General features: G+C 37.9%; 1 protein-coding gene across 1 annotated transcript in view; it reads right to left on the bottom strand.

Moving 5' to 3' along the window:
• Window positions 1–2,997: 2,997 nt before the first annotated feature.
• Window positions 2,998–23,924, bottom strand: part of DBX2 (developing brain homeobox 2) — a 36,520-nt gene continuing 15,593 nt past the window's right edge. The window contains exons 3-4 of the mRNA XM_033223557.1: window positions 10,910–11,097; window positions 2,998–3,664 (exon numbers count right to left, since the gene is read on the bottom strand). Coding sequence (XP_033079448.1) covers window positions 3,332–3,664; window positions 10,910–11,097 — 521 coding nt within the window. The 3' untranslated portion in view covers window positions 2,998–3,331. The remainder of the gene's footprint in view (window positions 3,665–10,909; window positions 11,098–23,924) is intronic.

Genomic DNA, 23,924 nt, shown 5'->3' with positions numbered 1-23,924 from the left:
TCATGGAACCATTAGTCATCAAGGGAGGGGTCATGGAGCACACTGGGGGGTAGGTAGTTTTTAAAGGAATGCATCAGAAAGTGAAGGGGGCCAGAAAGAACATCTGTGGCTTGGACAAGCACATTTAATTGTGACTTGTATTTGAAAAGTGAACAAGAGTGTGTATTAATGATTCTTGAGAGGTGGGGTGGGTGGCAGGGATTTTGAAGCAGTATGTATGAAGTGTATGCCCAAATCTGAGCACATATCCAAAACTGGTTGGAAGGTATAGCATGTTCATGGACATGTACTTTTAATGTTTGAGAACCACTGGACTGAATAATTGGGTTCCCCATTCAAACCACCATATGACTAAGAAAATAGAACTGTCCTCTAAACATTAATGATCATGGTTTTCGTTGTCTCAAGAGCCAGTGATCATCCCTAACCTGTTTATATATTTCCAACACTAAGTATTTATCTTTCTGAAAGCTTAGGGGATAATGCTCACCATTTTTTCTCATCTGCTTAAGATCTTTTTGATATTTTTTTTTAAATTAAAATGTTTCAGCCTCCAGGCTTCTATGGCCCTGGCTCTCACTAGAGCACTATTTGTCTGGAAAGCAGACAACAAATCTACTAACATGTGATCAACTGAAGAAACGGAGTCTGCATCTAGATGGCAGAGAAAAATATATATTTACATGAGGGGAGGAAGGCTGGTTAGCAAAACACAAGAGAGAAGGGAGACCCTTCAACAGGATAGGGGGCTCAGCCACTCTCTCCAGCCATTCAGGCAAGTGAAGGCAAAGTGAAAGCACATCGGGCATATGTATGTGTACTGTGTGTGTGTTTCCTAAGTACCAGTAATATATCCATCTAAAGCATACTTTTCCTAAGTGTTAACACATTCCAAACTGGAAAACAATTAAAAGCTTGATTTGTCTATTTGAATATCAAGCTAATTTTACAGTGAGATGCCTCTGCTGGGTCTTAGATGCCTCTGCTGGGTTAGGCCCTGAGGGAAGATTATTTAAGAACCAATTAGCCCTACCTGTGTTATCAGATGGCCATGACAGAGGTTTCTCTTATTTGACTTTCAAGTTACTCTCAAGAAACACTGACCACAGATAAGCATTTTATGATTTTAGCAGTGAGTGATATATGATATATACATATGATATATATGTATATCATATATATATGATAACAGTGATTATGCTTAAACACTCCTATGGGACTATTTTCTATAGAGGCTTCATAGTTAAAGGATTTTGCAATTCCTTAATTTTCTTAAAGTTCAAAATCTAATAGAAGAGACAATACTGAAGATAAAATCATTACCCAAGTAAGATGGAAAGCTTCTGAATTTCTTTAATAAATCTCACTGCAGTCCCCAAAATGTATCTCTTACAATGCATCCCATAGCTGTGTGAATACATAACACTGGTATGCAATCCCCACATGGTTGGTAAGATTCCAAGATTCAAAACTTGAGTGTCAGGGTTCAAATCCCATTTATTAACCTAATGACGTTGGATAATTACCCCAACCATACTCTGCCTTAGTGTCCTTGTCTGGGTAACAGGAATCCTGATAGTAATTAGCGTCTACATCATAGGGTTATTGCCATGAAGATTAGATGAGCTAATCCACCCTAAATGCTTAGCACAGTCTCTAGCACATAGGAAGTACCCTATAAATGTAAATGAGGTTAACATTATAAGAATAGAAACCATACTATAAACCATTTTAAGACTGGTTTTAAATTTCAAATTTTTGTCAGCAGATCCATGCTCCCACTCCCCACAATGAGGCACTGAGACACGCTTCTAAAATGACTTTTAAGTAAAAGATCATGTAGTAAAGACACGGGTTGACATACCAAGTCCAATTCTATTCGTATAAAATAATTTCCTGCTGTTGATTAAAACCATTATCTTCTGAAATATCTTTTCTAAACACTAAACCCTCAAAAGACATTAACTTCTCAGACTAGTGGAGTTCAGCAAATTAGAAGCCACCATCATTATGCAGCTTACTCACTAACAAAATGCCACTTAATGAACTTCTCAGAATGTTTCTTGTCCACAGATTGATAAGAGTTCAAGGCAAAACCACATCATTTCCTATTTTTGTTTCACTTCCTTCAAAGTGAAACATAATTTCTTCTTGGTCCTGGAGTAAAAACTTCTGGATTAACTAAGTAGATCGTTACCAGAAATGCAATTTTAGAAAGATACAACTTCAGGGTAGTCAAAAAACACAAAACATCTGTGTGGTGTTTGTTAATACATAAAAATAACCTAATATGTAAAGTGTATGCCACCTAAGTGGAAAACTGAGTCTCTAACTAGAAGCACAAACAGAAATCATTGTTGATTCTGTTAGTACTGTGGTTTTAAGTCCAGTTAGAAAAATTTTAAGAACTGTGACACCACGGCTTTCTTTAGTCTTGGCCAGAGATCACAAACTTCTTGGCATAGATATTCTGTTTGGCCAATACAGTATTTGAAAAATTACTTGACTCAAATATCTTTAGGTGAGCCATAGCTTTTATTTACCTGACAGGATCTTAAAGGCATTTTATTTTACAAACCCTGGTCTAGGCCCATCTTTACAGAGAAAAGATTAAAAAAAACGTATTAGTTAAATGGGCCTCCCGATGGCCCGATGGTCCAGAGACTTGGAGATTAAGGGTACTAATAGTTATATATAGAAATTCTTCTAATTTGCCTGTTGGGTTCATTTTAAATATATATTTTCAGTGTATGTATCTAGCAGCGGCTCATTTCATGAGGACTGCTGAGCTAAGGTGTTAAAATTCACTTACAGCTGGATGCCAAAAGAAATTGGAAAATAGAGAATTTTTTAAAACATGTTTTTGGGGTATGAAAGTTTGCACCAAAGTCCAAATTTTACATTATTTTCAAAAAATTAAAAACATTCTGTCAATGGTATTTTTCTTCACATAAAAGGAAATGAATTTACTCAATGCAATAGTTAAAGAGAAACTAGTTTCTACTAACACATTTTAATGGATATTTATGTATATACACACATAGAGACACACACACATATACACATACTAAGAGCAGGGACCGAGCCACCTGTTGCTGTCATTCTTTTCAGTTCCATCATACTTCCTGGGAGATTCTACTCCACTTACAAATTAAGCCTGAGCCTAGGGCCAAACAGGAGAACACCAGAGTGGGTTTCCTAAAGCATTAGTTCATATATCGCTCCAAAGTTGTTAGGCTGTAAGCACTGATGAGGTACAGGCGAGCTGGCATTAGAGCCCAAAAGTTACTATTAAGCGTTCTTTTAAATTAACACGGAGGAATGCTTCCATTCAGATGGCCCCAGTAAGTACACCCTTGCTTCCAGCTTCTTCTTCAGAACATAAATACAAGGCACCTTGCAGTGAATTTGCTTCTGGGGGTGGTGCCCCTGAACTCTCCTGGATTAGTCTTTCTGAGGGTTCTGGAGAATTCTTCCTCCATCTTGGACTTGAGTGCTGTTGGGGGACATCCCATATTGAAGGACACGGAGAAGGGAAACCCAGAGCAGACTGTGAGAGGGGATCCTCTTGAAGACCTACTTCTTGGATACACCTGTTGGAAAGCACTTCCTTTTCTTTGGAATTCCGCCATTTCATCCTTCTGTTCTGAAACCAAATTTTCACCTATTGACAAAATAATTGCACAAAATGATGACTTATTCCAGGTTATTTTACTTCAGCATTTTAAACTGTAATTGCTTCTACTATCCCTTCTACAGAATACCTTATTATGAGAGCCGACCTCAAAAAGTCCTTGTGGCTTTTCACATGAACTCCTTCAAAATATCCTTTTTTGGGCGGGGGGGGGAATGGGGTCTCTCTTTGTCACCCTGGTGCGATCTCAGCTCACTGCAACCTCCACCGCCCAGGCTCAAGCAATCCTCCCACCTCAGCTTCCTGAGTAGCTAGGATGACAGGCACACACCACCACAACAGGCTAATCTTTATATTTTTTTTGTAGAGACAGTGTTTCGCCATGTTGCCCAGGCTGGTCTTGAACTCCTGAGCTCAAAGAATCTGCCCACCTTGGCCTCCAAAAGTGGTGGGATTACAGGCATGAGCCACCACACCTTGCCAAAAATATCTTAATCTAATATCCCCATACACACATTTGAAACAAAACAGCTGTGATAAATTGGTTACACCCTGTAAGTCTGATAGCTTTCAAAATTCATTTAACTCCTAGATATTTTAAAACATCATCTAGTCTGTGCTGAATTATTTATTCAAAGGAAATGGATGGGCTAGTATTAGCATCTGAGTGTTTATTTTGTGCCAGGCATCAGGCTATGCACTCGGGATGGATTTTATAATTTGATCCTCAGAATGGCTGTAAGAAGTCCTCATTTCACATGTTAAAAAAAACTGAAGTTTGGAGAGATTAACTAGCTCATGGTCATACAGCTAGTGAAATGGAAGCACTGAGACTAGAATTCATGACTGTCTGACTCCGGGGCCCAGGCTCTTATAAACATTCAGACCTCATCAGGAGCTTTCTGAGACTAAATTAAGAATGCATTCTGTAATGCTTTGATAAATTGCAGGCTTTATACAGTTTCCAAGTCTTGATTACTCCCAGGATTTATCAAACTGTAAGAATTAGGCTCAATAAATAACAACTAATTGTAATTAAGCCAAAAGTGCTTATGATGGTGGTTCCTAATTTGAACCATACCTTCCCCCAACCCATGGCACTTGAGTCTTTATTACTAACCTCCCTCTTTATACACTGTGTAGTCAACTGTGCCTGAGCTGAAAACTTCACAACTAGTTTCCTGGAAGCTTAAAAGCCAATCACATTCTTTCCTGTGTATTGCATCACATCCTTACACTAACAATTTAGTTGCTTTCTATTTTTAAAACAAAAACCAGAAAATTTTTATCTGAAGAAATAATTATTATATCAACCAAGTATTTCTCTCAGTGAAGAAAAAAATTCTATCTGAGGCTCTCATTCCAGATTGTAAAAACAATTTCTTCTTTCTTTCAACTTGATTGGGAGTGTTCAAAATGGCAACCAAAGAAATCTACCCCAGGCAATTCAGTGCGAAAGACTGTCATCTCAGTTACAACACCATGATTAAGGCTTTTCATATGAAAACAGAACTAATGTGTACATACCACAGCACTTGGTTCTACTCATGAGCTCATTTATTGTTTGCAGTGGGCATTTATTCCTAGAAAGCATGCCAAGTATTTCTAATGGGTTTTCACTGAGACGGTTTTTTGTTTTCAATAGTGATTCTTTCCTTTGTCATCACATTCGTTATTTCCTCTTCTCTTAGCTTTTCTGTATATCTATAAATATTTGTTGTTAAGTGATATCTCAAAGAAAAAAAGCATAAAAGGAGTTTCCTCACAATCAATCGTGTTGAGACAAATGCATATATGGGGAGTAACATTGAAAGTTCTACCTCTCAAGAAATGCAAAAACAAATTCCAGATAGATTAAATAGCTAAATATAAAAATAAAACTGCAAAAGTTTTAAAAGAAAATAGAGATTATCGTGATAGTCTTGGGGAGACTAATGTTTTCATAAGCATGACATAAAACAGAGGATACATGGAAAAGATAAAAAGGAGCCGAATACATAAAAATGAGAAATTTCTGTACAAACATATAAACAAGCCAGAAACTACCCAACAAAACTAAAAGCAAGAAATCTAAATGATATTTGTACATCCATGTTCATAGCAGCATTATTCACAATAACCAAAAATGGAAAGCAACCAAGCATCTAGGAACAGATAAATGGATAAATAAAATGTAGTACATACATACAAAGGAATACTATTCAGCCTTGAACAGGAAGGAAATTCTGGCACATGCTACAACAGAAATGAACCTCGAAGATATTATGCTAAGTAAAATAGGCCAGGCATAAAAGTACAAATGCCATATTATTCCACTCATATTAGAGCCTTAGAATAGTCATTAATAGAAACATAAAGTAGAATAGTGGGTGCCAGGAGGTGGGAGAAGGGGAAATGGTGAATTATTGTTTAATGGATACAGAGTTTCAGTTTTACAAGATGAAAAAGTTTCTGGAGATGAATGGTGGTGATGGTTTCACAACAATGTCAATGTACTTAATGTCATTGAACTGAACACTTAAAAAAGGTTAAAATGATAAATTCTGCTATGCATATTTTACCTCAATAAAAAAAGTCACAAACTTAGAAAGGACTTTTGCAACATCTGAAACAGGAAAAATTTCCTAACCATAATATTCCATAATTCTTGACTAACAGCCAAAGTATTGCTACATATCAATAAAAAGACAATATGATAGAAAAAAAAAAGATGCAGCCATGAAAAGGCCAATTCACAGACTACAAATGGCCAATAAAACAATTAAAAGCCCCTCACGTTCTGGTAGTTAGGAAAATTCAAATTGAAAAATAACAAATAGCATTGCCCATGAGAGTGGCGACATTTTTCAAATCATAAATGGTAGAGGTTTTGCAAAATGGAACTATTTGTTAGTAAGAATGAAATTTTCATATGTCAGTATCTAATTTGATACAATGTTGTATTTGGAAAGGAATTTTTAATCTGCCACATTTTAAATGTACATACACTTTTACACATAAATCTCACACTCTCTTCTTACAAAATATTTTTAAAGTGCATAAAAATTTGTGATAGTAAAAATTGGAAGTAACTTAAAATTGAGGATGGTGAAATGATGGTCTGTTATGAAACACAAAAAAAGAATGAAGTAGATCAGTATGTACTGACATGGAAGGAAGCAATCCATAATATTCAAAAAAGGAAAAAAGCAGCAAACAATACACATTATCAGTAGCATTATTCATAATAGCCCAAAACTGGGAACAATACACATGCCCACCATCAGCAAATGGATGAACTGTGGTATACTACATAATGGTAGTACTACACAGCAATGAATACACAAGAGCTTTTACTACACACAACATGAAGATTCTCACAAACATACTGTTAAGTAAAAGAAGCATATATGATTCTATTTACATAAATAATACTGAATGATACTATTTTTTAAAATTTGTTAATAGCTCTATGAGCCTATAATTCACATACAATTCGCCCATTTAAAATGTACAGTTCAAAGGTTTTCATGTATTCACAGATAACACAACCATCACCAATTTTAGAACATTTTCATCACCTCAAAAGGAAATCCCACACCCTTTTGCTATCTCTGTTCTATTCCCTATTTCCCCCAGCCCTAAGTAGATTCATTTACTTCCTGTCTGTATAGATTTCCCCATTCTGGACCTTCAAATTGATGGAATCATATAATATGTGGTCCTTGTAACTGAGTTATTTCACTCAGTATAATATTTTCAAGGTTCATCCATGTTGTAGTATTATCAGTAAGTACTTCATTCTTTTTTACAGGTAAATAATATTCCACTATATGGATATACCACATTCTGTCTACACACTGAATACTACTACTTATATAAAAGTACAAAAAGAGGCAAAACTAAGAATTTATAAGTTAGGATAGAGGATACCCTTGGAAGGAGCAGATAGTGAGTGGGAGGGGATACTTGGAGGATCTTCTGGCCTCTACTGCTAGATCTGTGAGCTGGATATACAGGTGATTTGTAGTGTTCTTTAGAAAATGTCAAAATACATGCACAATATGATTAAATTTTTATGTAAGTATGTATATGTATATATATGCATATGTATATATATACACAAACACAATTATCAGCCTCTTCACTTGTAAAATAGAGGTAGTAAAAGTAGTTACTTCATAAAATTTTTGTAAGGATTAATTGACACAAAATGTAAGGGCACATGGTAAGCATGCAAGTGTTTGTGTTACTATATGTTCATGCATATACAATACACATATAAATTTATTTTTAAAATAATACATGATGTGTCAAAAATTCAAACAAGTGCCATTTGTAAATGACAGAAGTAACCAAGGAATTGGATTTGAGGAGAGTAAGATGAGTTTTCACTTTTATCTTTATAGGTTTCCTTTTTAACTGAATTTACCACAATAAATACCATGTAATTTATATATTGTAATTGATATATTTACAAATATGAAAATGTTAAATTACTTCTGAGATGCTGTAATTGATATACTGATATATTTACAAATAAGACTGGTATATTTACAAATTGTAATTGTAATGTTATCATTGATATAATTGTGTAATTCATATATTTGTGTAATGGATATATTTACAAACAAGAAAATGTTAAATTCTGAGATGCTATAACTGATATACTGATACATTTATAAATAAGACTGATATATTTACAAATTATAATGTTATAATCGATATACTACAATTGTGTAATTGATACATTTGTGTAATGGATAGATTTACAAATAAGAAAATGTTAAATTACTTCTGTGATGCTCCACCAAATTCAGTAAGACAGAAAGTACTCACTCCTGAGGCACCAAATTTTAAACACAATATAATTAACTATGTAAAACCATATGCCTATGGATAAGAACAAGATAGCATACAAATAGGAAAATAGTTGTTTTTGAGGCAGGAGGAGAGATTGTGATTATACTCCATAATTTTTATATATGTCTGTTGCATTCTCTTTTCAGAAGTCTCTTTTTGGGACCACAATATGTACTATCAGAGATTTTCACAATTTCTCAGAGCACTGTCAGATGGAACTTAGCTACTTTCCACTGCTTTCCATCTTTTAACACCTACTTCAAGTTTCAACTCCACCAGAGGCTCTCCAAGCTCCCAAACCTGCCTGTTGTCTCCCCTCTGATAACAGGAGCTTCTTACACCAGTGAGATGCAGGCCAGGCCCACTGAGCTCCCCTGATATCCTCTCTCAGGCCCAACAGCTCCTCTGAGATCAGAGAGTTCCATCACTAGACTTTCTGGAGGTCGTATATGGACCCATCACATGGCTGTCCTTTGCAGAGATGGGGATCAACATAAGGCTTCAGAGAGATAAGTAACTTTGAGAACTGATCCCTTTATTGGGCAGTATATCTAACCTACCACATGATACTGTCTATATTATTATATAGTTTTATCAAACTTTTTATGAGTTTCCATGGGGTGTGGAAGCTTCTGAGGTGCACAGACTGTGTCTTATTCAGTATTTATCAATATTCCCTGTTATTGCCTACCTAGTACAGTGTCTTGCACACAACAGACCATCAAGATCTGGCTGCTGATTTATCTGTTATATACACAAAACTGCTTTGTGACATAGACAGAATTATTATATTTGTTTCTGTTTTTTTAAGTGAGAAACTGAGGCACAGAACAACCAATTAAGGTTATGGACTCATTAGTACCACACAGCTAGGAGAGCACAGACTGACTAATATAGGCCAATTACCCTCTACTACACCTCGTGCAGCTTCCTACTACTTGACAAAGCTGGGGCAAGCAGCTTGTGAAGACATTTCCCTAGGGTCAAGGAGAGTTTAGTCCAGTAATAACTGTTTTTTTTTTTTTTTTTTTTTTTTTTTTTTTTGAGATGGAGTCTCACACTGTCACCCAGGCTGGAGCGCAGTGGCGTGAACTCGATTCACTGCAAACTCTGTGTCCCGAGTTCACATCATTCTCCTGCTCAGCCTCCCACATAGCTGGGACTACAGAAGCCCACCACCTCACCTGGCTAATTTTTTTGGTAGTTTTAGTAGAGTCAGGGTTTCACCGTGTTAGCCAGGATGGTTTCAATTTCCTGACCTCATGATCCACCAGCCTCAGCCTCCCAAAGTGCTGGGATTACAGGCGTGAGCCACTGCATCCAGCCAATAACTGGTTTTAATAAGATCCAAAATTAACCACCAAGTCATCAGTAGTGAGGAACAACAGTAGAGCATGGTGGTTAGACCAGAGCCTCCTCTAACTCTTTAGTCCCTTTATGTTAATTCAAAAAATCCAGGCAGATGTAGGCCTGCACCAGAAAACTCAACCTGGCAAACAGTGTTCGTGCTGCATTTCAGCTGCCACCATTCCTTTTGGCCAGACGCCTTTGTACAGTGAACTCTATGCACAACTGTACATGGTATTTTTAGGTTAAAGAGAACACAAACCCCAGAGTTCGGTTGTCTAAGGTGGAAGCCTACCTCCAAAACCTCTTTACTACATGATATAGAACCTACATTCAGTTTCTTCTTTTTTCATTTAGAAAATAGGGATTATTATAGTGTGTATTTCACATGACAATTATAAGGAGGGTTAAATAGGAAACTTCTAGTGCCTTATGATATTGATTATTTGCAACAAGTAGGTCAAACGTTAAATGGAGTATTATACAACTCCAAAAGCCAGAAAGTCTCATTCACAATTATACGAAACCTCAATGAACAAGAAAGCTATGTAAGTGTTGCAAATGTGAAATTGCTTAATTATACTTGACATAAACCTAAAGAACAAAATCATGAAACCCATTAAGAAGTATTCATGAGTCACTCTTTCATGCTTTGATTTTGGATTGGAAATGAAAAGAAAGATAGGAAAAGTGGTTCCTGCTTTTTGAAGAATTATTTAACCTGTTTCTCTGAACACAGAGCAAACAATTTATAATGTAATTACCACATCCTTAGCATTTCTCTTCATTTGAAAAGAACTAAGCAGCCCAATGGCAAAAACCTAGACCTCTCAGCAAATGGATCTGTTTCCAAATAGGAAATGGGACATATATCTCCACCCACTAAAAAATTATGAAAAGCATTTCAAGAACACCTCAGGCTCTAGCACCATGCCTGGTATAAGAAATATTTGCCAAATAAATGGATTCCATTGTGTGCCTTAAGAAATGAAGCAGTTGCCTATGGCCCACCACCCTGAACACAACTGATTTCATCTGATCTCACAAGAAATCAGAGGCAGTAGACATCTTCCTGCTCATTAGTACCTGTGATTCCTTTAGTCCCAAGTTCATGGCAAGTTTCTTTCGATCTGTTTTGCTGATATATTTCTGCTTCTGAAACATTTTCTCCAGAGCCTTTCTCTGGTCCTCAGAAAAGACAGCTCTTCTTAAAATGCCCCTCCGAGCCTTGGAATTAGAGTCCTGTGTCAGGAGAGGCAGCACGCTCTCTTCTCCTAGAGTCGAGGGAAAAAGATACAAAAGCCCAGTTAGCTTCAGAAGGAAGTCAGTCTTTCGTAGGACAATATGGTATCCTCCTACTCTGTACTATGGCCAAATGACCTCATTTCAACTCTGCTCACTTAAAGCAGTACTTCCTAATCTCTTTTTGGCTATGGACTCTGATACGGTCTGGCTCTGTGTCCCCACCCAAATCTCATCTTGAATTGTAATCCCCACATGCTGAGGGAGGGACCCCGTGGGAGGTAACTGAATCATGGGGGTGGTTCCCCCGTTCTGTTCTCATGAAAGTGAATGAGGTCTCATGAGATCTGACGGTTTTGTGAGGGGCTTTTCCCCACTTTGCTCTGCACTTCTTTCATTCTTTGCCTTCCTGCTGCCATGTGAAGAAGGACATGCTTGCTTCCCCCTCTGCCATGATTGTAAGTTTCCTGAGGCCTTCCAGTCATGCTGAACTGTGAGTCAATTAAATTTCTTTCTTTTATAAATTACCCAGTCTCTGGTATGTCTTAATTAGCAGCATGAGAACAGACTAATATAGACTCCTTCGAGAATCTGATAAATACTCTTTGCTCCCCAGTGCAGGGGAAATGTACATTTGCTCATCCTTCCAATTTTGCATGCCACATCAGACAGCCCAAGGTCCCAGTTACAAAGCCCCAATGTGGATTAAGTAGTAGGTGATTTAAAAACTACATTTTTCTCTAATTCTTCATTTGTTTATTTACTCATTTTTTCAACAAAATTTTGAACACTTACCATATGCCAGACACTCTGCTCAATATTACACAATGAGAAATAAGACAGATATGTTTAATTGCCCTCATTACCTGTAAAATATTGTAGAAGGGCATTTATTGAACTATCATCACAAATGTGTTGTATTCCTAAAGAGGGAGATTTGGGAACCCAAAACAAGGGGTCTGACATAAACCTGGGACAGGGAAAGCTTGCAAAAGTCAGAGATGTTTAATCTGAGAAGAGAAGAGAGAACTGAAGGGCTCTCAGTCACTCCCCTGCAATTCCACTGATCATCAACTCCTTGAGGTCAAAAAGGCAGAAACTCCTCTTTCTGCCTTTTTGTGCCTAGCACAATACTGGTTCCCATGCTCTGAGAGTTTATAGGCTTTCATGGTTCATTCACTCATTCTGCTTCCCAGGTGTGGCAGGCAGAGAAATGGCTCTCAGAGATGTCCATGTCCTAATCCCCAGAACCTGTGAAGATGTTATGTTACACAGCAAGGGGAATTAAGGTTGCAAATTGATTAAAGTTGCTAATCAACTGACCTCGAGATGAAGTATCCTGTATTATCCAGATGGGCCCAATGTAATCATAAGATTCCTTATAATTGGAAGAGGGAGCCAAATTAGGAGACCCTAGTCAGAGAGAGATTTCAAGATGCTACATTCTTGCTTTGAGGTTGCACAAAGGGGCCAGAAGCCAAGGAATGCAGGCAACCTCAAGAAGCTGGAAAAGACAAGAAAACAGATTTTCCCCAGAGCCTACACAATGAACACAGCCCTGCTTGATTTTAGCCCTGTGAGACCCATTTCAGGGTCTGACCTCTATAACTATAAAATAATAAGTACTTGTTGCTTTAAGACACTCAGTTCATGGTAATTTGTTACAGCAACAATAGAAAATTAATACATTGGGTGTCAGGCTCACAGAGCCAATTGCTGAAGAAAGCAGACAAAGAGCACATGGTTCCCACCTTAAAGGAGCTCACCTTTTTATGGGAGGGGTGACTCATGAATATTAACTCTGTAACATAGCGCCAGGAAGGCAGGCTTACAGTTATAGCTACTATGCAGTCTGGTGCTTAATAATTATTTACTGAATAAACAAGTAAATGAATGTCTTAAGTACTAGAATAGAAAGATCTGCAAAGTGCACTGGCATCACAGAGGAGGAAATGAAGAATTCAGAGAAAAGAGTCAGGTCAAGTCAAGTCTGAAAGAACAATACCGTTAAAGAGAGAAAGAACCAAAGCCAATTCAAACAGTTACTAGTATGTCTGAAAGCACAAGGAATAAAGTCTATGCAAGGAAAAGTAAGCAGTCATCAAGGCTGCAGAAAGGCATAAAGCAGAGGCTGCAAGAGGGCAACCATATCCAGTCTGCAAATGGGCTTTTTTTGGTCTTAGCATGTTGGTTAAGAATTCTCATTTAGTTATACACATTTAAAAAGCAGGAAGTTCCACATAAAGTCCAGGTTTCTGACACCTCTTCAAAGGTAACCACACTGGGCTTAAAGTGAGTAGCAGGTGCCTCTTTTTTATATGGAACATGTGGCCCCAGTTTGCCACAGTCTTGCTTAGCTTGTTTTTTACCTGCCAGGCCTTTGAAGACATTTGGGCCTCTAAAGTGGAATGGAGTCAGATAACAGAGAACTGCAAGGGTTTGGGTAGGTAATGAAGATCAATAGAAGTAGGACAGGACATAATAATAAACATACACTGAACACCACTATTAATAATTACTTTGTGTTAAGCCACTGACATGCATTATTTCATTTAATTCTCACATTGAATCTATGGTATGAATGCTACTATTACTCTCTCCATTTTACAGAAATAAAATGAAACTTAGGAAGGTTAAGTAACTTTGTTCAAGGTCACAAAGCTAGGGATTCAAACCCAGGAGACAAACCACAATAAATGTACTAACCCTACACAATACTGGCATTATCTGATTCATATTTTAGAAGGAAATGACAACAAATATTGTCAATTTGGCTTCTACAATGTGACAGCTTCCTTTTCTATTTGTCTAAAAGATTACAAACATCTCCTGGCTAAGCCCTGGGTTACATCTCATTACAATTCATCCTCACTCTGCAAAACGAACCACTAACTTCTCCCTCTTTCCTTCCAGCTCTGTAACTCTGCATCTTCTTTGAATTGCCATAACCTTGAGATGTCATCAAGCCCAATTCTCTATAAAGGTCTACTTTCATTGATGCCCCTCCATTCATCTTCACATAGGATGTTGGTTATTTCCCCTGTTACATCACTAATTCTTTTGGCCTGTCTCATACCAAGATCATATCTTGAAGTCAGACTTTGACAACTAGATTCACTATTCTTTATCAGAGATTTAAGCAGTTTTATGAAATATTGATCAATAATAAAAATATTCTGAATATCTCAATATGTGCATCTTTTCCTAAGTGTGTTTCTTCTCTGAACATTCCTTGGTTTGGATCTCAGCCATTACACGCATGTCTTAAAGCAAGTTATTCAGTCTCTTCCAGCTGATTTTAAAAGGCTGCTCCCAAGATTCAATGAAATAAGATAGCAAAATTTCAGTGCTTAGCTCACATTAAGGATCCCACAAATCTACTTCGCTTCCCATTGTTGGATTTTATTTGATCTTTACAAGAATCATATGCCACAGATATCCCTCACTATAGATGAAGTGTTCAGAGCAGTCAAGGTCCAAAGACACACAAAGGACATGGAACAAAGCTGGCACCAAGATCTTCTGAATTCAAATCAGTGGCTCTTTCCTCTGCACTCTGGCATTCTTAATTTCTAAATGTATCCAATACATAATTATTACAGCAATAAGTATTAAAAATTAGGAGAAAAAATAACTATCCACTGGTAAAGAAATGCATATGTAAATTATCCACTTGGTAAAATTTAAATGAATCATTAAAGATGAGGACTATGAAGATTAGGCAGCAGCAAAGAAAGTACCTACACTATGATTTTTAAAAGTATGATATTTAAGATACATATTATGTTCACAACTAAGCAAAAATGCAGAGAAAAAATGGAAAAGACAAAAGTAATCACAAAATTGTGTCACTGCATTATAGAATTCTGGACAAATAATTCATCTCCACTGTCCATGTTTTAAGTTTGGTTCTATTTTCTAATGAAAACAGGCAAGCATTGTAGCAACCTTTTTGGGAATAACCTGTCAGTTACCGAGTTGTTGTTGAGCAATAATCAAAGATTAATCCAAATCCATCCTTAAGGTGTTCACAGTTGATAAGGAAAAGTCCAAAAAGAATACACCACAATACAGTGGGATGAGACCACAGCACAGAAGGCATTAGTGCACCAGATAAGAAGCCACTGAATTAGGATGGTCAACAAAGTAGGTCCTAAGAGAGAGCAGCACCTAGAAGAACAGCAATTCCTCTTGCTGGCACACGAGGGAAAGGCAGGTAGAGGAATTAGCATTTGCAGAGGCATGAAGCCAGGTGAAGACAAGTGTGAAACATGGCAGACCTAAGAATCTCACACAACCTAGTATTTCTGGATTGCAGGGTATGACTGGAAAGAACACAGGAGAAAAGCTGGAAAGACAGATTAGGGTCAAGGATGCCTGAAACAAGTTTAGATTATAACTTGTCAAGGGAAGCCTTTCAAGAAGGACATAACCAACCTAGCATTTTAGAAAGGCAAATGTCCTCTGAGTTAAAAAAAAAAAAAACCTTTTATGTCTATATACAGAGTCTAAAACAAATTTATGGTAATGGAAAAAATATGTACCCTTTTTTTCTAAGTAGAATTTGTATAAGTAAGGCTCAAGATTCTATTCATTTTGGCTCTTCTTCACCAAGATCTACAAGTTAAAATAAAATAGCAAGGAAATAAAACTCATATAAATGCCCCTAAAACTTTTAGTAGCAACCTATAGGTTTCCCTAACAAGTTGTTTTTAAGTAAAGAAAAAGATTTGTTGTGGGAAGTCAGGGACCCCAAACGGAGGGACCGGCTGGAGCCACAGCAGAGGAACATAAAATGTGAAGATTTCATGGACATTTATCGGTTCCCAAAATTAATACTTTTGTAATTTCTTAAGCCTGTCTTTACTTTAACCTATGAACATAAATTGTGAAGATTTCATAGACATTTATCAGTTCCCAAATAATACTCTTATAATTTCTTATGCCTGTCTTTACTTCAGTCTCTTAATTCTGTTATCTTTGTACGCTAAGAATGTAGGTCCCCTCAGGACCACTATTGTACAAATTGATTGTAAAACCTGTGTTTGAACAATATGCAATCAGTGCGCTTTGAAAAAGAACAGAATAACAGCGATTTTCAGGGAACAAGGGAAGACAACCATAAGGTCTGACTGCTTGCAAGGTTGGGCAGAATACAGCCATATTTTTCTTCTTGCAGAGAGCCTATAAATGGATTGCAAGTAGGGAAGATATCGCTAAATTCTTTTCCTAGCAAGAAATATTAATAATTAAGACCCTGGGAAAGGAATACATTCCTGGGGGCAGGTCTATAAATGGCCGCTCTGGGAGTGTCTGTCTTCTGCAGTTGAGACAAGGACTGAAATATGCCCTGGTCTCCTGCACTATCCTCAGGTTTATTAGAGTGGGGAAAAAACCCCACCCTGGTGAATTTGAGGTCAGACCAGTTCTGTGCTCTTGAACCCTGTTTTCGGTTGTTTAAGATGTTTATCAAGACAATGCATGCACAGCTGAACATAGACCCTCTTCAGGAGTTTTTGATTTCACCCTTTGCTTGTGATCTTTGCTTTGCCCTTTGCCTTGTGATCTTTATTGGCCTCAGAAGCATGTGATCTTTGTTCTCTCTTTTGCCCTTTGAAGCATGTGATCTTTGTGACCTACTCCCTGTTCGTACATCCCCTCCCCTATTAAAGTCCTTAATAAAAACTGCTGGTTTTGTGGCTCAGGGAGGCATCATGGTCCTACCGATATGTGATGTCACCCCTGGAGGCCCAGCTGTAAAATTCCTCTCTTTGTACTCTTTCTCTTTATTTCTCAGCCAGAAGACACTTTGGGAAAATAGAAAGAATCTACATTGAAATATTGGGGGTGGGTTCCCCTGATAAAGATTCCCAACAAGAAAGCCTACAAATAAATTATTCTTACCATTTTAGTATATATTAACATTTGGGGCATCATCAACCCAAACTAGCCCTTGATCTTGAAGGGTGAGACCTGGAGTGGCTGTAAGGATCAAGGGGTTAACTACTGGGTCTGGTCCTCAAGTTTCAGTGCCCTATAACAAACAAGAACTCAACCAATAGACAAGCAAAAAAAAAACACCAAAAATAAAGAATATTATAATTTTTCCTTCTTTACTAGTTGTCTGGTTTCTTTTAGCACTGACCTCAATACACAAATCAAGCTTGTTCTCATAAAGTGATGTAACGTGGTTCCTACAAGAAGCATATGACAATGCTGCTATTCCTAAACCATCATTGATGCTCCTTCCCATGGCTCACCCATGTCTTTTATGGGCAATCTCTGGATCTAACCACAAACCACATTGATGAACCCATACCACTTTCATACCTTCTAAATATATATATAAGCCCCTAAATTTTATGTCTCCAAAACACATGTCCAACTATTCATAAATTTATGACAAATGTCTGACTTTTATGGATACTTCCAGGTAAACAAAAATAAACAAACAATATAAAAAGAAACAGGCATGGAGAACAAGGCATGTAGCAGAAATGAGGCTTTAAAAGCTGGAGTCACCAATTCAAGGAGCTACAGTCTCTATCAGTTCGAGGATATTATTATTATTATGCAGCTTCCACATATATTTGGGCTTACATGTGCTGACATATGTGCCAACTACATGCATTATGTCATGTAATCCTTACAACAATCCCTGGAAGAAGAAATTACTTCCCCCATTGTTTACAGGAAAAACCTAGGTTCTAGAAAGTTAAGTTGTGCAATTAAAGTCACACATCAAAGCAGAGGGAGACAAATCAATGCCTTTGTCAAATTACATCAAAGATCATCAAAAGGTACGAGTGGGCAAGGAGAAGTGGGGAAATGGGAAGAATCACATTAAAATAGCAGAATGACTCAGGATAGGCTGGGTGCAGTGGCTCATGCATGTAATCCCAGTACTTCGGGAGGCCGAGGTGGGCAGATTGCCTGAGGTCAGGAGTTTGAGAACAGCTTGGCCAACATGGTGAAACCCTGCCTCTACTAAAAATACCAAAATTAGCCGGGCGTGGTGGTGTGTGCCCATAATCCCAGCTACTCAGGAGGCTGAGGCAGGGAGAAGTGCTTGAACCTGGGAGGCAGAGGTTGCAGTGAGCCAAGATCGTGCCACTACTGCACTCCAGGCTAGATGACAGAGCAAGACTCCATCTTAAAAAAAAAAAAAAAAAGAATGACCCGGGATAGAAAACTTTTCAAAGGTATGATTCCCTGGATCCTGACATGCTCCCTAATCACCGTCTTCCCCAGCAGCCCTGTATGAAGGGCCCAGTGAAGGGTGCTACAAATGGAGGTATGCTGTGGAGGGGAGGTGGGGGGAGACAGAGAAACAGAAACACAGCAATGGACAATCTAGTGGTCATCATTGCCTCTCTCTATTGCCTCAACTTCCAGAAAACATGACTTAACTCTGAAGACAGGGCAACGGTGTCTGTAGCAGCCAGCAAACACTACCAAACAAAGAGAGACCTTATCCAGTCACTTTCTAATCATCAGACCAAGAGCAAATAGCCGCAGCTCTGGCCTATCTACCATTGCAATTCAAAAGTATCTTGTACTGTGAACAGCTGGCCAGTAATGTGTGTAATGTTTAGACTCACAAAGAACTCATGTTAATCTCTGGACCATTGATCCTATTCGGGGACACTTCCTTTCTCCTGTATCTTTTCACCTATTGCTTCGAGAAGCTCTAGAAAGGCTTCTGGATCATGCATGTCCGGTGCTGCTCTTTGCCCCAGTATAGTTTCCAGTACCTGCCATGGCACTGGCCTTCTCTCTGTTTCCTGTTCTGTTCCAGCCTTTGCTTGCAACCTGGGCTACCCTGAGGTAGGCCAAGGAGTGCTATATAAAGGCCACTTCTAACAAGCCATGTTGTTTAATGTTTGCTTTCTAAGTTTACAGTTTTTCCATATTAAAAACTAATTCATAACCCGGTATCCCCTGACTTTGTAAGGAAAATAAAAGCATAAGTCTATGAAGCACCACTGAATCTAAACCTCTCAAGGCTTTTAGTAAAAAATAGGATTATTTCAGGATAACTCAAGCCGGGGGCTACCAATAACACTTTCAGAAACAGAATTCTTTCATCCTTTTATATAGATTCAATAGCTTTTCAGAACTGAAAGGGATAAGAGGTCATTTGTTTAATCCAGGCCTCTCCAACAGGCTAGCTACAACACCATCAGCCTCTATTAACTATTTCCTCAAAAGTAGCTCATTTCAAACCTTGAGTCTGTGTCTTTCCCTTCTGGAGTCAGTTTTCCTCAAATAGGGGATGTTTCTTGTCTGTGTGCTCACCTTTTCCTGCTGTAATATTCCTCACAGTTGAGACTTTCTACCTCCTACCTTTCAGGGGCTTCTCTTCCATGAAGAGCTTCCTTACCCTTCTTATTTTCAAGTGTGTGTGTTGTGTGTGTGTGTGTGTGTGTGTGTGAGAGAGAGAGAGAGAGAGAGAGAGAGAGAGACAGAGAGACAGAGAGATGTAATTTTTGCAGATTTGAAGTTTGGAGAGAAAAGACACAGCATTTGCCAAACCCGTGTGATTTAAATTAAGTCTACCCTTCTGTCTCTATATAATCTTGTATTTGGGGGTGCCACATGATAACACTTATCAAACAGCTTGATTGGCTAGAAATCATTCCCTTAGAACAAGCCAAAAATTAACTTTCCCTAAACTCCACTCATTGGTCCCAATTCTACACTTCATATCTATATGAATACAGCAGACTTGAGTTAAAGAAAACTCTCATAGGCCGAGCGCAGTGGCTCAAGCCTGTAATCCCAGCACTTCAGGAGGCCGAGACGGGCGGATCACGAGGTCAGGAGATCGAGACCATCCTGGCTAACACAGTGAAACCTCGTCTCTACTAAAAAAATACAAAAAAACTAGCCGGGTGCGGTGGTGGGCGCCTGTAGTCCCAGCTACTCGGGAGGCTGAGGCAGGAGAATGGCGTAAACCCGGGAGGTGGAGCTTGCAGTGAGCTGAGATCCAGACACTGCACTCCAGCCTGGGCAACAGAGCGAGACTCCATCTCAAAAAAAAAAAAAAAAGAAAAAAGAAAACTCTTATGTTCTCCCTAGCATTTCTCTTCTCCAGGACAAAAATACTCAATTTTTTTCCCAAAATTCCTAACTAGTCATACAGAGTCTTCGCTATTTTAAGTTGCTGTATACCTCTTAACCTGGTTTTCATATGAGAGTTTGTTCAATGTACCTTTTAAAGTGGGCCTCCAGAACTGAACAGGTGCAGGCAGTCTGACCATTTCAGAGTCCAGTAGCACTCTGATGTCTCTTGTTCTGGATGGTCTATTTCCAAAAGCACAATCCAAAAACCCTGTATCATTTTGTAGACACATACTGAGCTGACAGTACAACGCTTTCCTGCTTTGTTCTATTCAGCCATTCTCCCCCTCCCCTATTCTTCACTTGTTTTTGGAAACCAAAAATCAGGACTTTATAAGTAGCCCTGTTAGGTTTCATGTTATGCTCAAACTAGGGCTATAGACAAGATCAGAGTCAACCACCCCATATTGCTGAGCAGTTCCCCTCCCCCACCCATCACCCACCCTTTAACTGCTTAAGAACATTTGGGGAGAAAAGGAACTCCATTCCAGGAATGTTACTCCAATACTTTCACTGCCTCTCTAGAACTGCTGAATAGAGCCATCAACTTGGAAAATCCATTGTCTTTGAGTCTCTGACCCCTTTAAACATTGTTCTTGATTGACTGAATGCCACTTATCTATGGAACAGCCCTCCCTGTACTTTTGAGAAGTCAACACCTATTCAACTTATTGCACAAACTCGATTATGTTTTCGGCAATATAATTAGCCTTCTTTTTATATTACAAAAAAAATTCTGCATCCCTCTGAAGATCTTATGGTGCTAAGATTAATCCCTATTTAAAAATTGTATGCAACCTTTTGTAGATTTCCCCAGATCCTGCTCAGTGTCCTCAGTCCACTGGCCACTCCAGCTGAGAGGAGTAAAAGAGAACACAGTCAGGACAGGTGGTAAGAATACTAAATAGAGCATTCCCCATCTTTGACCATGAAACTCATAGAACCAAGCTACATTCACAATTAGAAAAATAATGTCCCTTCCTTTCTGCTTTCAACACAATCCTAAAAATTCAAACTTGGAGACTGTATTACTTTTTTTAAGTTTTAACAAGAAGAAGAAGATAGTACAATTATCTTAAAATGTAGAATATAAGTTCATCTCCCAAAAGGCAGAGCAGTTTGTCCCAGAAGAATACTTTCCTGGCTCAAATTTTTATGATGCTGCTCCAAATTTAAGCTTTGTCTTTTAAGGTGTAAAATTCAAAGGTCAAATTCAAGTTGGGTACTCAAAGACGAAACAAAACAATTATCTGATTAATTCAATTAGCTAGTCTACATCATTAAGATTCCTATACTTTAAGTAATTTTTTAAAAGTCATTATTTACATAATTTCCACAACTTTCCATTTCATGTTATTTGAGAAATATGTTATTTTGAAAAGAACCTTGTGGTTGTAATATCAAAGATTTTCCATACACTGCTTTGGGTGAGGGGAGAACTGTTAGCACTGCCTTTTAATTTTTCCCTACTGTAAGTGTTGTGCTTAAATAGCCTATTAAACGATTTACTATATGTGAGAAGGCCATTGAATGAATGATCGTTTCCACATTGCAACAAGAAGTTAGTCGTAAATCTAAGCAGTTCACAAGAAAAACTAAATCAATATTAAATAAATGAATCATGCAAAGAGTTAAAATAATACTTCACTCACATAGTTAAAAATGTGCTGGTCTGATCCTACTCTTTTGGAAAGAGTGAAGCAATATTGTGAAACAATGATGAGGGCCATTGATTTAATCAATTATTACACTTTTCAATATAAACCTAATTTTGGCTGAGCTGAAACAATGCAAGTTTATTTGAACAGTCCACTTTCCTTTGTTTGTACAATGGAAAATAATATAAAGACCCGGGCATAAAAATCATTCTTATTATTTAAAAAAGAAGAAAAAAAGAAAAACTGGTAAAGTCTTATTAAAAATTGTTGTACAGATGTAAACCTTATTAACTGTACCTTATTTATGTAAAATTATTTATTGACAGCTTAATTCTACCATGTTATTATTTGCTGCCAATACAAATGAACATTATAAATAAGAAAATATGAAATTCATTTTAGACTTATAACTAATAATATGAGAAACTATCATTTATTAAAATCACTTGTGGGATCTCTAAACTGTTTTAAAATGCCAACTTTAGAAATGAAGCCAAATCAAGTGAATCATTTTCTATCCTTGATTAGAGCTGCACTGACTTTCAGATTGTATATTTATTTTTAAGAAAAAGATAAACACAGGACTTCATAAACCTCTAGGGTTAAACACTATAATTTACAAGAGTTATGCAAAAGGCACAAAGTAGGAAAAACTGGGAAGCAGATGGAGAAAAATAAGACCTGCTTAAAGTAATTTTTCAAGCAGCAGAGAAGATAAAGTCATCTAGAAAATGTCTTTAGCATTACTCTTACATGCTCTATTTATTGAACTGGCCCAGCCTTTCTTTTCTATCTAGTAAACTGCCCAAACTTTGATAGCTTGAGACTCTTCAAACGTCCCTATAAAATAAGTAGACACACACACACACACATGCACATGAATGTCTGTCCACCTGTTAAATGGAATTTTTTGTCCATTTCCACTTACCTGAACTGCCAGAGATTTTCTGAAGTAAAAACCCAGTATCATATCATGATGAAATAACTGAAGCTAAGTGTGGGACCTCTTTTGATCTCCACTCCCGAAATCTAACACTGAAGACTTAATTCCACAGAGATGCCACCATGATACGGTACCAGATATTTGGGTTTTAGGTCTCTACTCCAGAAGTCTTTTCCTGATACTCTCATATATGGTGATAAATGTCTCCTTAATTTGCACAAGAGTTTTCAATTGTCCTCATAGGAGACCACCTTGAAGGAGCGAGTAAAAGGTTTAGTCATGGTTTCTATTTTTCTGTTTGAATTCAATACATTCTAGTTAAATGGACAATTAATAGGTCACTTCCAAAATAGTAGTGTATCAGTCCCGGTTAATAAACAATCCCCACAATTGATAATGGGCCCTATGTATTCAGCAAGTCCCTGTATACACTCAGCTCATCCACTAAATCCCTTTTCAGGTAGACAGGGTTATATGGGAAGATGAGCTAGAATGAGTCTATAAAAGTCAGTTTCATTCACTGCTTTATTTTTCAGTCAAGTGTTTTAAATGGTGTCCAGAAATTCACTTGGAATGTGAGACAGGAGAAAAGACTGACACACAGAGCCTTGCTTTATGACCATACAAAAGGGCAACTGACCCTTGCCCAAGCCTTTTCCATGTGAAATGGTTCCTAAAGTTCATCTGCAGAGTGAAAAATCATGGTGAGGTCGCGTGTGGATGAGTCGAGTGAAAGTGACGATTGGTCACGGGTCTGTCACCCATTGTGGCCGGGTCTCAGCCATGTAAAGTGCTCTGTGGGAAAGTATCAGCCCCCTAAAGAGATGCTCAGAGCCTGCAGCTCATTAAACCGCCAGCATTTGCTGCCTCACTTGTCAGGAATTATTCTGTCGAGCAACTGCTTTCCTGAACCATTCCCAAGACACATGCACAGAGGCAGCAGGGATCTGAATTCAACCGTGATGGGGTTCGGCACAGGAGCCTGACTCAACTCTTATTTCTCTTTTCACCTGACAGAGCTGTTAAGCTCAATAAGTGTTTTCTCTTGGGCAGCTGAAAGAAATGCACCCCTCCACTGGATCTCTTTACCATAAACTCAAATTCCCTGCCTAGAGATTCTCATCTGATCCAGAAA

Source organism: Trachypithecus francoisi, unplaced genomic scaffold (assembly GCF_009764315.1).
Source record: "Trachypithecus francoisi isolate TF-2019V2 unplaced genomic scaffold, Tfra_2.0 Lachesis_group11, whole genome shotgun sequence".
Taxonomy (NCBI): domain Eukaryota; kingdom Metazoa; phylum Chordata; class Mammalia; order Primates; family Cercopithecidae; genus Trachypithecus; species Trachypithecus francoisi.
This window is presented reverse-complemented; position numbering and strand designations above follow the sequence as displayed.